We start from the raw sequence: 15,461 nt of genomic DNA on the forward strand, positions 1-15,461 counted from the left end.
GAGAAATTTGGGGGCAGTAAACCTAAGTTAATGTGAGTATAGCAACTAGAATGGAAAAAATGAGAATATTGGCACCACATGAAGAATGTAACCAGTGTCACTGAAAATTAGGTGCAGAAATTGTTGAATGGGAACCTGTTTTGCTGTATATACTTTCACCAAAAATACAATATTTTTTTAAAAAACAAATTCAAAATGGTTAAAATGGCAAATTCTGTTTTATATATATTAAAAAAAAATTACCACAATAAAATTAAAAAAATGAAGAAGAACAATGAGGCTAAAGAGACAGGATGAGGTGAATAAGTCAAGAGAGAAGAAATATTGAAATTGATGACTTGACCTTTTCAGTGTATTAAAAAACAGAAATATTGTACATATTTTGAAAGTAATTTTTTAGATGGCCTGAATTCTTTTGATGATATCACTCCTCTGAGACTAAAAATGTCATTGCTCTAAAAGTTACTAGCACATAAAACTTTGATAATCTAAACTACATCTAGCAACAAAGAAATATTTTGTTTTCTGCTTTTAATCATGTTTAGGAATGACCACTTGAACACTTTAGTTGTAATAATGATTATTAATGCTAACTTCAAGAACATATCACTATTTTTTATTTCTCTTTAACTCAGCAATTACCAAAAACCAAACCAGTTGCCATTCAGTTGATTCTGACTCACGCTAACCTCATGTGTTGTAAAGTAGAACTGTGCTCCACAAAGTTTTCATTCTGAGGCAACACTGAGTAGATTCAAACTACCAATCTTTGGGTTAGTAGCTGAGCACTTAACCTTTTACACCACATGAAATACTGAACTACAAATAGCCTCATCTATTGTATTCTATTGTCTCTTTTATGTCTTTGATATATCTGTCTCCTGTTCTTGGTATGTTTTACTGACATTTACTTTTATGTTTAACATACTTTTAAAAAACTTAATGTAAAACTCACCTAATCCAGAAAAGCTTTTATAATATTATTTTCTCATGATTGATATTGGCAGCCCTTTGGGGTTATCATACATATTATTTTCTGTAATACCAAAAACAAAACAAAACAAACAAGCCTGTTGCCATAGAGTTAATTCTGACTCATAGCAACCCTATAGGACAGAGTAGAACTGCCTCATAGGGTTTTCAAGGAGTGGCTGGTGGATTTGAACTGCTGATGTTTTGATTAGCAGCTGAGCTCTTAACCACTGCTCCACCCAAGCTCCATCTTCTGTAATACCCAATGATTATATCTACCACTGAAAATTACATATTCATTTAACATTATATGCTTGTGTCTGTTCCCTCAGTAGACTGTGAAGTGACAGGGATTGTGCTTTACAGTTTTTTCTACTTTGTATATCCATTACTAAATGATGTGCTTGCCACATAGAAGGTTCAGTAAATAGAAACCAGTCTTTGAAAATATCAGCAACACCATTTATCTATCTATCTATCTATCTATCTATCTATCTATCTATCTATCTATCTATCTATCTATCTATCTATCTATCTATCTATCATCTATCTATCATCTATCTATCTATCTATCATCTATCTATCTATCATCTATCTATCTATCATCATGTATCTATCTATCATCTATCTATCTATCTATCTATCATCTATCTATCTATCATCTCCCCAAGCATCTGTCAGTTTGTCATATTATGGTGGCTTCCATGTTGCTGTGATGCTGGAAACTATGCCATTGGTATTCAAATACAAGCAGGGTCACCCGTAGCTTCCTGACTAAGATTAGGAAGAAGTATCTGGCACTCTACTTCTGAAAAAAAATTAGCCAGTGAAAATCTTATGAATAGCAGTGGAACGTTGTCTCATATAGTGTCGAAAGATGAGCCCCTCGGTTGGAAGGCACTCAAAATATGACTGGGGAAGAATCACCTCCTCAAAGTAGAGTCAACCTTAATGAAGTGGATGGAGTCAAGCTTTTGGGACCTTCATTTGCTGATGTGGCATGACTCAAAGCGAAAAGAAACAGCTGCAAAAATCTATTAATATAGGAAAGTGAAATGTACAAAGAATGAATCTAGGAAAATTGAAAATTGTCAAAAATGAAAAGGAACTCATCGATATCCCAGGCATTAATGGACTAATATTAGCTATTTTCAATGAGGAAGAGCAAAGACTACAGCCGTCAGTATGGATTACATCTCAACGTAAAGAAAACAAAAATTCTCACGACTGGACCCCTGGTGGCTAGTGGTTAAGCACTATGGCTGCTAACAAAAACGTTGGCAGTCTGAATCTACCAGGTGCCCTTTGAGAACTCTATGGGGCAGTTCTGCTCTGTTCTATAGGGTTGCTATGAGTTGGAATCAACTTGACCGCAACGGCTTTGGTTTTTTTTTTTTTACCAGTTTAGACCAATAAATAACATCATAATAAATGGAGAAAATATTGAGGTTGTCAAGGATTTCATTTTACTTGGTTCCAAAATCAATGCCCGGGGAAGCAGCAGTCAAGAAGTCAAATGACACATCACATTTGGAAAATCTGCCGTAAAAGACCTCTTTCAAGTGTTGCAAAGAAGTCACTTTAAGGACTAAGGTGCCTCTGATCCAAGCCATGGTGTTTTCAGTCACCTCATATGCATGTGAAAGATGGACAATGAACAAGGAAGATTGAAGAAGAATTGACACCTTTGAATTATGGTATTAGTGAAGAATATTGAATATAGCAGGGACTGCCAGAAGAATGAACAAATCTGTTTTGGAAGAAGTACAGCCAAAAGCCTCCTTGGAAGCAAAGATGGTGAGATTTCATCTCATATACTTTGGACATGTTATCAGGAGGGATCAGTCCTTGGAAAAGGATATCATGCTTGGTAAAGCAGAGGATCAGTGAAAAAGAGGAAGACTCTCAATGAGATGGATTGACACAGTGGCTGCAACAATGGGCTCAAGCATAACAAAGATTGTGATGATGGCACAGGACCGGGCAATGTTTTTGTTCTCTTGTACATAAGGTTGCTGTGAGTCAGAACCAACTTGTCAGCACCTAACAACAACAACACAACATCTACCTATCTCTCTGTCTATCTAGCTATCATCTATCTATTGTCTATTTATTGTGTGCTTTGATGCTGGTAACTCCATGTGAAATAATAGAGAAAAGATTAATGCAGTATAAGGAGGGTTCAAGGCATCTCAATTAAAACATTGGAGATGCATTGCATGCTTATAGTGGTTATTATGCTCTCCAAAAGAGTAATCTTAGAGTTAACAAGTTTAAACGATTTTTTACTCTTCTGTACACGAATGCATCTATTGGAGAAAGAATAAGGCAATAAGAACTACAGCACCTACTACTAGGTGCATAATAGAAAAACTTTAAGAAAAAGAAGTTGGGACCTGGGAGACCTTGGTTCCACCCACTTGGTCAGCTATTGAGCCACTTTCCTTTGAAAAATTGCTGTCTTATCCCTGGGTCTGTTTCCTTAGGCACTTGGGATAAATAATATTAAAATTATCTGACATCTATGCAATTCTATGATTCTCTGATATTTAAGGCAGTAAAGTAAGCACAAAATCCATTTGCATTCTGTAATATAATATTTTATAAGTATTGTCTTGACCCAGTTTTGAGATTATGCCTAAAAACTCTCAATTCCCCATTGTTGGCAGTCTGTTAAGCCCACACCCCAACTACTTCCCTAACCAGACTCTAACACTCTTGGTTGATAGTATGAACCAAAAAAAAAACAGCCTAACCCATTGCCGTGAAGTCAATTCTGACTCATAGCGACACTGTAGGAGACAGTAGAACTGCCCCACAGGGTTTCCAATGAGTGGCTGGTGGATTTGAACAGCGACTTTTTGGTTAGCTGCTGATCTGTTAATCACTATGCCACCAAAGTTTTCAGCATATGCAGACTCAACTACCAGAAGCCCCCAGGTACCTAACCCCCAGGATGAGTGAAATTATCCAAAATACCCAATACCCAGGAAGCCCAGGAAATCTAACTAACCCCATCCCATTTGCCAACATAAGCTGCCCTCTAAAATTCCAGTTGGCTAGCACCCTATCCTTGAGTGCACCCCCCTGTGTGGCCCTGTGTGGTAACCCTCTCTCATTTGGATAAGTGACAACATTTTCTCTCTTCCATTTTAGTGTCTTTGTGTTGTGTCCCACCATCCAAAGAATTTATAATCGTACCTAAAAGTATATGATTATGAAACAGATAGAAGATGTAGACGTTATAAAGGAATCTTTTATTTCTGAATGTGGGAATTATCACTGTAGCAGGAAATGTAAGATGAAATGGCGATAAAATAAAATGTGAAGCCTGACCCATAAGTCATGCAAGTAAGTCACTTGAGAGTAATTTTGAAAACAGTTATTTATTTGTGGCTGCTTATTCACAATTTCTATGAATCAACTCGACGCCACTGGGTTTGGTTTGGTTTTGGTATTCATAGTTTCTAAGATAACACCACAGGGCAAAATAACTTCTGTGTCCCATTACATCACATACATTCCAATTTAAAAAAAAAAAAAAGATAATTCTACTATGGACTATGTTAATATAATAAAAATAAAGTTTTTTGTGAAAGAAGTCTCAGTAGACTTATTTTCATATAGAATTATACCTCATACCATCAAGTTAATTCCAACTTATAGCTACCCTATAGGACAGAGTAGAACTGTCCCATAGGGTTTCCAAGGAGCAGCTGATGGATTTGAACTGTCAACCTTTTGGTTAGCAGCCAAGTTTTTAACTCCTGTGCCACCAGGGCTCCTGGTTCATCCTATCACCATGTATTGGCCCACTGCTAATACCCAGCTTAAAGCATAATAGGTTCTTAAGTATTTCTTCAAGTATATTTGTAGTTTTTACTTTAAAGTTACTCATAATTTCATTTCTGCCTCAATATGTCCATGTATATCCAAAGAGTAAGCTCCATTTCTCCCAATCCCCTTTATTTAATTCACTGTCCATCTGGAATTAGAGTTTGTCTTTTTTAACATGCCTCTTGTCAGCTCAAATACACTAACAGAAAAGCCAGGGTTATAAAAGTTTCACTTGGCAATAGTCATGCACCTTGTGCTTTCATTTCTGAGCAACTGTCCAGTAAACACCTCTGACCACATCCAGTTTCAATATCACAGCTCGAAGTGAGCATCCTGCCCAAGGGACTGTTTCCTGCCACAAAGCTGCACTGTGGCCTCAGCAACTCCTCTGCCTGGGCTTCACAGAGTATATGAGCAAGCATGTAAGTCAGCCTGTAGTAAGTCATCCAGATGGCCAGTTGATCAGACCTTGGTGATTTTTCTTTATTAATGCAAACATCTTCTAAATAGCTTGTTGTTGTGGTTGTTGCTCTTGAGTGGCTTGAATTTAGGCTCTTTACAATAGCATTGTGACTTTCTTTCTATGATAGTTACAGAGGTCAAATAAATATGTCCATATGAAGCTCATACCTGAACTTTTGTAGTCAAATTGTTGGTTTTTATAAATTCATTTTTCTTAGTCTTATTCCATTTACTGGTAAGTACGGTCTCTGAAAACTTTGCCATATACCTTCTGCAATTCCAGATATCACAAACCCTCATTAATGTTCACAAATTCTCAGTAAATGTGCCATCATGACTGTTACAGAGTGACCTTATGCATAGCATTGAGAAAGAAATTCAAGTTTCCTTCCAAATATTTTTTCTTTTTCCAAGTAAGTGGGATATTGATTAGAGTTGAACTGGATATCTGAAATAATTTTACAGTATTGACACTTTTATATTCAGTAGAAACACAACACGTGTTGGTCTATAAAATTAAATTTTTTAAAACATATTTCTATGAAATTATATAAGTTCCAGATAGATCTTGCCTATTTTTCTTAGATTTACTCTAAGTGCCTAATAGTGTTTCTATTGCTATTGTTAAAGACCTATTAAAAAATAGTAATTGTTTCTATCTTTAGAAATATAATGGCTTTGCAAATTAATGCTAGATTCACTTATGCTCTTTTTATTACTTCTATTAATTGGTCAGTAATTTTTTGTTTGTGTTCTATGTAGATAACCATATCATCAGCAAACATTTTTTGTTGTTTTTAAGTCCTATACCTTTGATTTTCTGTAGTAGTCAAATGTGCTGAAGGAGCTCAACAATGGTATTGAAAACCAGTGGTATTGGTGACTGCTTTCCCTTCCTGATATGTGTAAATAGGAGAATAAAATAACCCTGGAAAATATTTCTAAGACACAGACAAAGCTTTCTTATTCTCCTATTTAAACATTTCAAGAGCAATTGTATTTTTCAAGAAATGTGCCCATTTCTCACCAGGATTGGTATCGACTCATTTGTAAAATCTTTTTTATTTTATTTTTGATTTCCATAGACTCTGCCATGATGTTCCATATTTTTTTTTTTTCATTCCAGCTAATATAGGGAGTAGTGTCTGCAAAGGAAAAGGAGAAAAGGGCAAAGATGGATTTATGAGCAAATATGGACCTGACACATGCATGTATATCATGGACGAAACAATATTGGCTGTGAGTGATGATTGTTTAAGCCGGGTGCATAATTGTTTATTACACAACTCTCTGTTTTGTATATATTCTACAGTTATTTTTATGTATTTTATAGTTTTATAATTGGAAGGTCATATATATGTCAATACACATATATGTACTCTGTGTGTGTGTATATTTAAACCAAAAAAAAAAAAAAAAACCCGTTGCCATCAAGTCAGTTCTGACGCATAGCAGCCCTATAAGACAGAATAGAACTGCCCTTTTCCGAGGAGGGGCTGGTGACTCTGACAGCCAATCTTTTGGTTAGCAGCCAAGTTCTTAACCACCGGACCACCAGGACTCCTGAAAACAGCTTTACTGCAGGGCGACTAAGAAGTGTATTTAATTTTCTTCTCTGTTGGTTTCCGTATAGTTCTTACTTGCATATGTGATGATAAATTTTCACTTCTTATTCAGAAGGTATTATATAGTCCCATCATTTGTTTCTAAAGACCCTGTGCTACTTATTACTGAAACTATCATTTTTAGGTTGTTCAAAGTTTTTAGGACCTAACATTTATCCAACCATAGTTGATCACACCTCACCCACACAACTAGACAAATACTCTCCGTAGTAATAAGGTGCAAGTATTGTGGTTTCTGCTGTGCTTTTTCAACAGGGAAGTGAAGCTAGGATAACATCTAACATGTCTTTCTCAGAAGTGAAAGTTAACTGAACATTTTTAATTTCAATTATAAATTAGGAACTGAGGACATAGCTAAAGTTGTCAGTTGTATAGGTGGCTTTTATCTACAAGATTCAGGACCTTCCCTCTCTAATCAGGTGTGTGTATATGTGTGTGAGTGTGTGTGTTTACCAAGTATTAATCAAGAAAGGAGGAAATATATTGTTTCAGTCTCAAAAAAGTTTCTGAAAATATTATTAAAATTTATAATTATCATAACAGTAATTCTAATTGTTTCTTAGAATGTTTAAATAGAATTACTCTGGGCAAGGGATACTGGTCGCTCCTGAGTTATATTATTTTTCACTGTATTTGATGGTACGTAAATTAGGATAGTATTACTCTTACTGAAGAGACTGGACACAGAATCAGAATGATCTGTGTCAGAAGGAGGCTTACTGCTAAACAAAAGTAGAAGAATGAATCTTCACACTGGGTTCAGAAGAGTTGAGATCCAGTTTGAATTCTCAGGCACTTAGTGTGTTTTCTGTTATTTTGCAAACATTCTGTGATACACAACTTTACTTGCAAATGAAACAAGTTATATTTGTTTCTTCCAACCATCCTCCTCAAATATGGAAAAGGTTTTGCTTTTTTAAAATCTAAGCAACTCTAAATATTTGTTAAGTAGATATGATACTGTCTGGGGCTGTACTAGACACTGTACATTACTATTTAAGCAAATGTTTATTGATTTTTGTTAATGATGATGGCAGTAATGGTTTGTTGTTAATGATAGTAATGTGGGAAAAAGTTGAATTTGAATGTGCTTGGAAAAAAACCAGATAACACAAATTCATATGTCCCTAAATGAGCTATCACAAATGTCGGTTATTAACAAATAAAATAAAACAACTAAAAACAGAAAAATGTGTTGCCTGCCATTTAGTATCAGTGGTATAAAATATTTTTGATTAAATAGCTTAAAACATCCTTGATATTTTAATGACACTTTTGACACGATTGGTTATTATTTCACAACCAAGAGAATTTTGTAAAATTACTTGGCTTTTTATAAATTTTCATTTCCTTTCTTTCCTTTTTTAACCATGCCTGGAAGGAAACATTTCTGTATTCTAATTATTCCAATCAAAATCTTCCCCCTTGCCACAAAGAAAGTGTACAGAAAAAAATAAAATGCCCAATTTTATTTTATTCAGGAAACCTTTGTGGAATGAAGATGTTTGGATTCATCTCTGAGTTACATGTGAAGTAATAATTATATGATGGGGTTGATCCGTGGTCAGAGGTCTCATCACAGCTTGGGTATGAATTTTCTGCAGTTTTGCTTCTGTGTAATTTTAAGATACCCAGAATTTTATACAAACATATATGACATGTTGTTAGGTGTGTTCGAGTCGGTTCCGACTCATGGTGACCCTATGTACAACAGAATGAAACACCGCCTGGTCCTGCACGATCCTCACAATCTGTTGTTATGCTTGAGCCCATTGCTGCAGCCACTATGTCGATTAATTTCGTTGAGGGTCTTCCTTTTTTTTTTTACTGACCCTCTGCTTTACTAAGCATTATGTCCTTCTCCAGGGACAGATCCCTCCTGACAACATGTCCAAAGTATGTGAGAGGTAGTGTTACCATCCTTGCTTCTAAGGAGCATTCTGGTTATACTTCTTCCAAATCAGATTTGCTCATTCTTTTGGGTGTCCGTGGTGTATTCAATACCCTTCACCAATACCACAATTCAAGGGTGTCAATTCTTCTTCGGTCTTCTTTATTCATCATCCAGCTTTCACATACATAGGAGGCGATTGAAAACACCAGGGCTTGGGTCAGGCATACCTTAGTCTTCAAGGTGACACTTTTGCTTTTTAACACTTTAAAGAGGTCTTTTGCAGTAGATTTGCCCAACGATTTCTTGACTGGTGCTTCCATGGGTGTTGTTTGTAGATCTAAGTAAAACGAAATCCTTGGCACATATATGACATTAAAAAACCAAAAACCAAACCCTCTGCCGTCGAGTCGACTCCAACTTGTAGGGACCCTATAGGACAGAGTAGAACTGCCCTGTAGAGTTTCCAAGGAGTGCCTGGCGAATTCCAACTGCCAACCTTTTGGTTAGCAGGGGTAGCACTTAACCACTATGCCACCAGGGTTTCCATACATGTGACATTAGAAAAGAAATTTATTCTGATTCACTTTAAGTTCCTTTTTAATCAAGTCACAAAAAACTCGAAAACTTTTTTCCTTAATTTATTAACTACTTAGAGTACAGCTACTCACGTTTGAGGCAGCTTGAAGTAGTGAAATGGCATCAGGATTTGGAGTCAGAATTTAATTTTAATCAACTTTTACTGCTCTCCATTTTTGAGATCTAAGGGAATCCACAGCCTCTATGCATTTTAGTTTCATTGTCTGTCGAATAAGATATATAAAACAAAAAATAGGCTGTATTTGTCTTCCTAAATTTTTGTGAGATTTAAATTAGATGGTTTATATCTGAAAGTGCTTCTTAACCAAAAATGTTATAAATTACTCATGGTTGGTAACATTATATTACATAAACAATATGTTTTTGACCATCTCTAATATTCACTTTCCTATCCATAAAGAAATGCTTACCTTCTTTACTTCATCGGTTTAATAATTAAAGTATGTATTATATGGAAAACAATGTTTAAATCTAATTTTAGATTTAAAAGACATAATGTCATTTATAAAGGGTTTTTCAATATTCAGTAAATGATAATATTTCAAGAAGAGAGCAAAAATAATTTTTGCTTGTTTTTTGTCAGATACAAGACTCTATCTGAAAACTTTAGGACTTAGTATTTTAGCCTTTCTATTTCCTTCACTCTAAAGAAAATTACACACACTAGCATTTACTAAGTGCTTACTATGTGCTTGGCACTATTGGTACTAAGTTCATGTTACTTTATTTCTTTTTTGAAATATCTATACTAGGTTGTATTGGTCCCTTCTTTCCTTTCTTCCTTCCTTTCTCTCTCCTCCACTCCCTCCCTGCTTCTTTCCCCAGCTCTCTTTCTTTCTTCTTCCCTTCCTCCCTCCTTAGGTTCTTACCTCCCTCCTTCTTTCTCCCTCCTTTCTTCTTTCCATAATGACAAAACAGGAGCAAAAAGTAAATCATTCACGTGTGGTTAACTAGTTAGTAAATGTAGATCTAGTCTTAAATATCTCCCTAGGCCTCTGTCTTCTTCACTTTATTGGTGTCTTAATTTTAACACCAGATTTCATTATATATTATGAATTTACTTGTTTAATAATACATAGGATCTTGTTAAAGATATTTTGTAATGCAATAAACATATTTTATTTATATTACAAAGTGTAAGCATCCAAAGAATGAAGTAATATGAAACAAAATAAATTCATGTTATTATACTTCAAAAAGTATATTCAGTGGAAATATATTTATGGAAATGGCAAGTTGAATTTTAAAAAATTTTGCCTCAAGTGGCAAAAAGGTCAAGTCTTATATTGGCCTGAATTGTCTTTCTACAGAGATGAGTGAATTTCATAATCATAACTTTGGACTAGCAAACCGTGGTGCCTGTACACAATGCCAAAGGCAAAGACCTCTACTAATCCCAAGCAAAGGTAGAGAAAATAGTAAGTCTTATATTCCGTTTATCTTCTTCTTTCAGAATACTAAGTGAACCTTGAAAACTCTGTAGTTAAATCAGTAGTAATCATTCAGTGGAGCCCTGGTGTCTCAGTAGTTATAGAGCTCAGCTGCTAACCAAAAGGTTGACAGTTCAAATCCACCAGTCGCTCCTTGGAAACCCTATGGGGGCAGTTCTACTGTGTCCCATAAGGTACAATGAGACAGGAGTTTCTAAGGGATTGTTGAGCAACTAGCTTGAAGAAAGAATAAATGGAAATGGAAAAACAAAAGATAAAGGAAGAAAAATGTCCTCCACAGTTACGTTCTTAACCACTATGGAGGTCATGACTCAACTGTACTTATAGAACTGCTCCTGAGTGAAGTGAGTAATAAATGCTATCTAATAATTTTTACCAAGCCAGGATATCACTGATAATAGAGCTTGAGATAGCTCACACAAAAAGAACAGACCACCTTAGCAAATAGCATTACTTTCTAAGGGTTAATTCTAGGAATGCAAACATCCAAGGTCTAACAATCAAAAGGAAAGATAATGTGATCATACCCATAATTATGACAAGCATCGAATGAAAATCAATGAGAATCTTAATTAAAAAGAGCTTAATTTTCAAGACCTCTAAAATATAAACAAGGAATATCCTTTATTTAAGATATGTATGGAAACCCTGGTGGCGTAGTGGTTAAGTGCTACAGCTGCTAACCAAAAGGTTGGCAGTTAGAATCTGTCAGGCATTCCTTGGAAATTCTATAGGGCAGTTATATTTTGCTCTATATGGTCGCTATGAGTTGGAATCGACTCCACGGCACTGGGCTTGGTTTTTGGTTTGGTTTGTATATGTAAGTAAAGAGCTCTCGACTGCTAACCAAAAGGTCAGCAGTTCAGACTCCACTAGCAGCTCTGTGGGAGAAAGATGTGGCAGTCTGCTTCGGTGAAGATTTATAGCCTTGGAAACCCTATGGGACAGTTCTACTCTGTCCTATAGGGTCACTATAGGAATCCACTCAATGGCAACAGGTTGTATGTATATACATGCATATTCAAAAGCCATAACTGTGCTTATTGGTAAATTCTAGAAGCATTTTCATTAAAATTAGAAAAAGGCAAGAATTTTCACTATCGTTTTTGCTTAAGTTGTTATATTGCTATGTTGGTACCAGCCAAAGAAATTAAACAAGAAAAAGAAAAAAAAAAGTATTATGAAATTAGAATATAAAGACAAAGCTAACATTATTTGCAAAATACATCATTTTAAATCTGACAAAAAAACTTAGAAAGCATCACTTCAAATTATTGAAAAGAGTAAGGAAATCAATATGCAGACGGTTGAAAATTAAAACACAAAAATTGCCTTCTTAACTAAAAAAATAAGAAAAATGTGATGGAAGAAATGCCATCATATATATAAGAGCAAAAAATCTTCATAAAAAAGAAAAAAAAAAAACTAAAAAAAGTACGATAAAAGAAAAAACATTTTTAAAAAGGATTTAACATAACAACAATGATGCTAAAAACATAAAGCATATTATAAAGCTAGAGAAATTTTATAAACAGTTTGAATGGAAAGATAGACTTGAGAATCTAGAAATCAAGGTTAAAGCATACAGTAATGTAATATATGCTAATGGTGGTCTATCAAATCAGTGAGGGTACACTGGTTTATTTAGTAAGTAGTGTTAGAAAACTGAGTGCCCCCTTGAAAAAACAAACAACTTTTATTGAGTTTCTACCTAATTTATTATAGAGACACACACTAAAAAAATACCAAATGAGTCAAATGAAAAAAAGGAATAATAGGACAGTATGACAAAATGTGCGTAAATTTGTTTTATAAACTCAGAATAACAAAAACATTTGTATTTATAACCAAAAAAAAAGAAAAGCAAAAGTCATAAAGAAAGTTTGACCAAGTCAACCACAGAAAAATTAAATACTCAACATGCCAAAAGTATCATAAACAAAGTGAAAACAAAAATAAAAACTGAGGTGTATGTTGCAAAACATACAGTAAGAACTGAGCCAATATTCTTAACCTACACATAGGAACCAATCCAGCAACCTAATAAAAACAAAAGTGTCCCTGAGAAGGGAAATGAAAAATTCTTCAACTATAGTAAAAAAGTTTAATCATATATTAGGAGTTAATAAGGTTAAAATTGAAAATTTTTGCCTATCAAGATTAGTAAATTTTATAAAATTCAAAATATAAACAATTTCAGTGCTAAGAAAGGTGTGGGAAAATAGATATTTATATTTATTTTTGGTACTATGTAAATTGGCAAAACCTGTTTGGACTAGAATTTTCCATTACTGCAAAAATTTTAAATATACTTGTAATTACACTTATGAGGATTTTCCTAGAGAGGTACTTAAAAATATGCACTAAGGTGCATATGAATGTCATAAACTGTATCATTATTTCTAAAACCTAAAACTTAGAATTAATTTAAATATTCATTGGAAAAAAATTAAAAGTCTGTCAATAATTAGATTTTGTCCAACATATCAATGAAATACAATATAACTAGCTAGTTATGAAAATGAGACAGCTTTCTAAGGCATGATAGGTATCCTAGTCATCTAGTGGTGCTGTAGCAGAAACACCACAAGTTGATGGCCTTAACAAAGAGAGGGTTAGTCTCTCACAATCCCATAGGCTATAAGTTTGAATTCAGGGCTCTGGCTTTAGAGTAAGGCTTTCTCTCTCAGTCGGCTCTGGGGGAAGGTCCTTGTCATCATTCTTCCCTTGGTCTGGGAATATTTCAGCGCAGGAACCTCAAGTCCAAAGGATGCACTCTGAACCTGGCACTGCTTTCTTGGTAGTATGAGGTCCCCATAACTCTCTGCTTGCTTCTCTCTTTTATATCTCAAAAGGGATTGGCTTAAGACACTACCTAATCTTATAGATCTCATCAATATAACTGCTACTAATCCATCTTATTAACGTCATAGTGATAGGATTTACAACACAGGAAAATCTCAACAAATGACAAAATGGTGGACAATCACACAACACTGGGAATCACGGACTAACCAAGTTCACACATATTTTTGGGGGACACAATTCAATCCATGACAATAGGTAATGATCACCAGGACATTTTCCTAAGTGAAAAGTTAAGTTTCAGGATATGTTATGTATTTTCTTAAATTTGTGTCTTAAAAAGATGATTAAGGGGAACTGACTGCCTATATTTATTATTGCACCTACAAAGACAATCAAAATTGGCAACTTTGATTTATTCTAGGGGAGACTGGAGGACTTGGGGAAGAAATAAACCAGTTGCCGTCAAGTCAATTCTGACTCATAGTGACCCTATAGGACAGAGTAGAATTGCCCCATAAGGTTTCCAAGGCTGTCATCTTTATGGAAGCAGACAGTCACATCTTTCTCTCATGGTGATCCTGTTGGTGGGTTCAAACTGCTGACCTCTTGTTTAGCAGCCCAGTGCTTAACCACTGTGAAACCAGAGCTCCTGGGGTGGGGGTGGGGGTGGGGGTATAAAAAAAAAGGAGGGATTATTTTATTTATATGTTTATACTCTTGTTTTTACTGATTTACAAATTATTTACCTTACTTTTTCTGAGAAACATAATTATGGCAGAAAAGCACTAATAACTAAAACCAAAAAACCAAACCCATTGCTGTCGAGTCAATTCCAAACCATAGTGTCTCCATAATTATCCCCCTAAAAACTGCTCTAATCTTTATCTTAAATACAAAGGTACCTGAACCCTCTATCCTTTTTCTGACCTCTCTTTTTTTTTTTTCTCTTTGACAGCATCTCCATTTTTTCTTGGTCGTTTCATTGCTGTAGCTATGGGGATCCGCTTCATTGTTGTGGTAACAATATCGAGTATCATATTCATGAATTGTAAGTGATAACAAAAGTAAATTGAAGCTTTGTTGGTCTAACAATTGTGATAGATTAGTTTGATTAGTACTCAGAAGCACAGGAAAGTAAGCTAGCAAACTTGAATAAGTATTCTTATTATGTTTTGCAATTAGTCTTAAAATTTGTAAGCTAGTTTTACTTGAACTAACACCACAAAACCTTTTAATTGTCATGATTATTTTAATAGCATTATTCCACCAACAATCTCCAATTTCTTTGAATGGTAAGTGGATATTTTCTAATATTTTTCACCATAAATCATGTACATCTATTCATATTAGAGAGCCTGGGTGGCCCAAGCAGTTTCCAATCGTCAGCTAACCGAAAGGTTGGCAGTTTGAACCCACCCAGTGGCTCCCCGAAGAAGGCCTGGTAAACTGCTTCTGTAAAAATTAAAGCCAAGAAAACCCTACGGAGCACTTCTACCCTTTACTATATGGAGTCGCCATGAATCAGAATTGACTCAATGGCAATGGCTTTGGGGTTTTTAAAAAATGTGTATGCTAGGATATAGATGTGTATCAGGAAATGATTATTGTTAGTCCATAATTCACAGTAGTTTTTTTATCATGCAAGTTATTCTTTTTTATCGTATATGCATATATATACAGTAAGGGAGTACTTGTAAAAAGTAGAGGATACTTAGTTCTGACATGTCTTTCAATTTAAATGTATAGGGATGTATCCTTGGGTATGAAAATAACGGTTTGTATGGAATTTTAAAGTTGAAATGGGAAGGGCATTCA

At 34.9% G+C, this 15,461-nt stretch overlaps 1 protein-coding gene across 8 annotated transcripts in view; it reads left to right on the forward strand.

Moving 5' to 3' along the window:
- The first annotated feature begins 5,106 nt into the window (after window positions 1-5,106).
- KLRK1 (killer cell lectin like receptor K1) overlaps window positions 5,107-15,461 on the forward strand; it is a 61,003-nt gene continuing 50,648 nt past the window's right edge. For 2 of the 8 annotated variants that reach the window (XR_010321901.1, XM_064284605.1), the window contains exons 1-5: window positions 6,710-7,315; window positions 8,378-8,483; window positions 10,698-10,805; window positions 14,602-14,694; window positions 14,903-14,938. Coding sequence is in view for 7 of the 8 variants with exons in the window: in XM_064284605.1 (XP_064140675.1) it covers window positions 8,441-8,483; window positions 10,698-10,805; window positions 14,602-14,694; window positions 14,903-14,938 (280 nt within the window). In the remaining variant the exon portion in view is untranslated. Of the gene's footprint in view, window positions 5,232-6,397; window positions 6,511-6,703; window positions 7,316-8,377; window positions 8,484-10,697; window positions 10,806-14,601; window positions 14,695-14,902; window positions 14,939-15,461 lie in introns of those variants that run through there. The other 6 variants (XM_064284601.1, XM_064284602.1, XM_023542169.2 and 3 more) reach the window with 6 other exon arrangements.

Source organism: Loxodonta africana, chromosome 4 (genome assembly GCF_030014295.1).
Source record: "Loxodonta africana isolate mLoxAfr1 chromosome 4, mLoxAfr1.hap2, whole genome shotgun sequence".
Classification (NCBI taxonomy): Eukaryota; Metazoa; Chordata; class Mammalia; order Proboscidea; family Elephantidae; genus Loxodonta; species Loxodonta africana.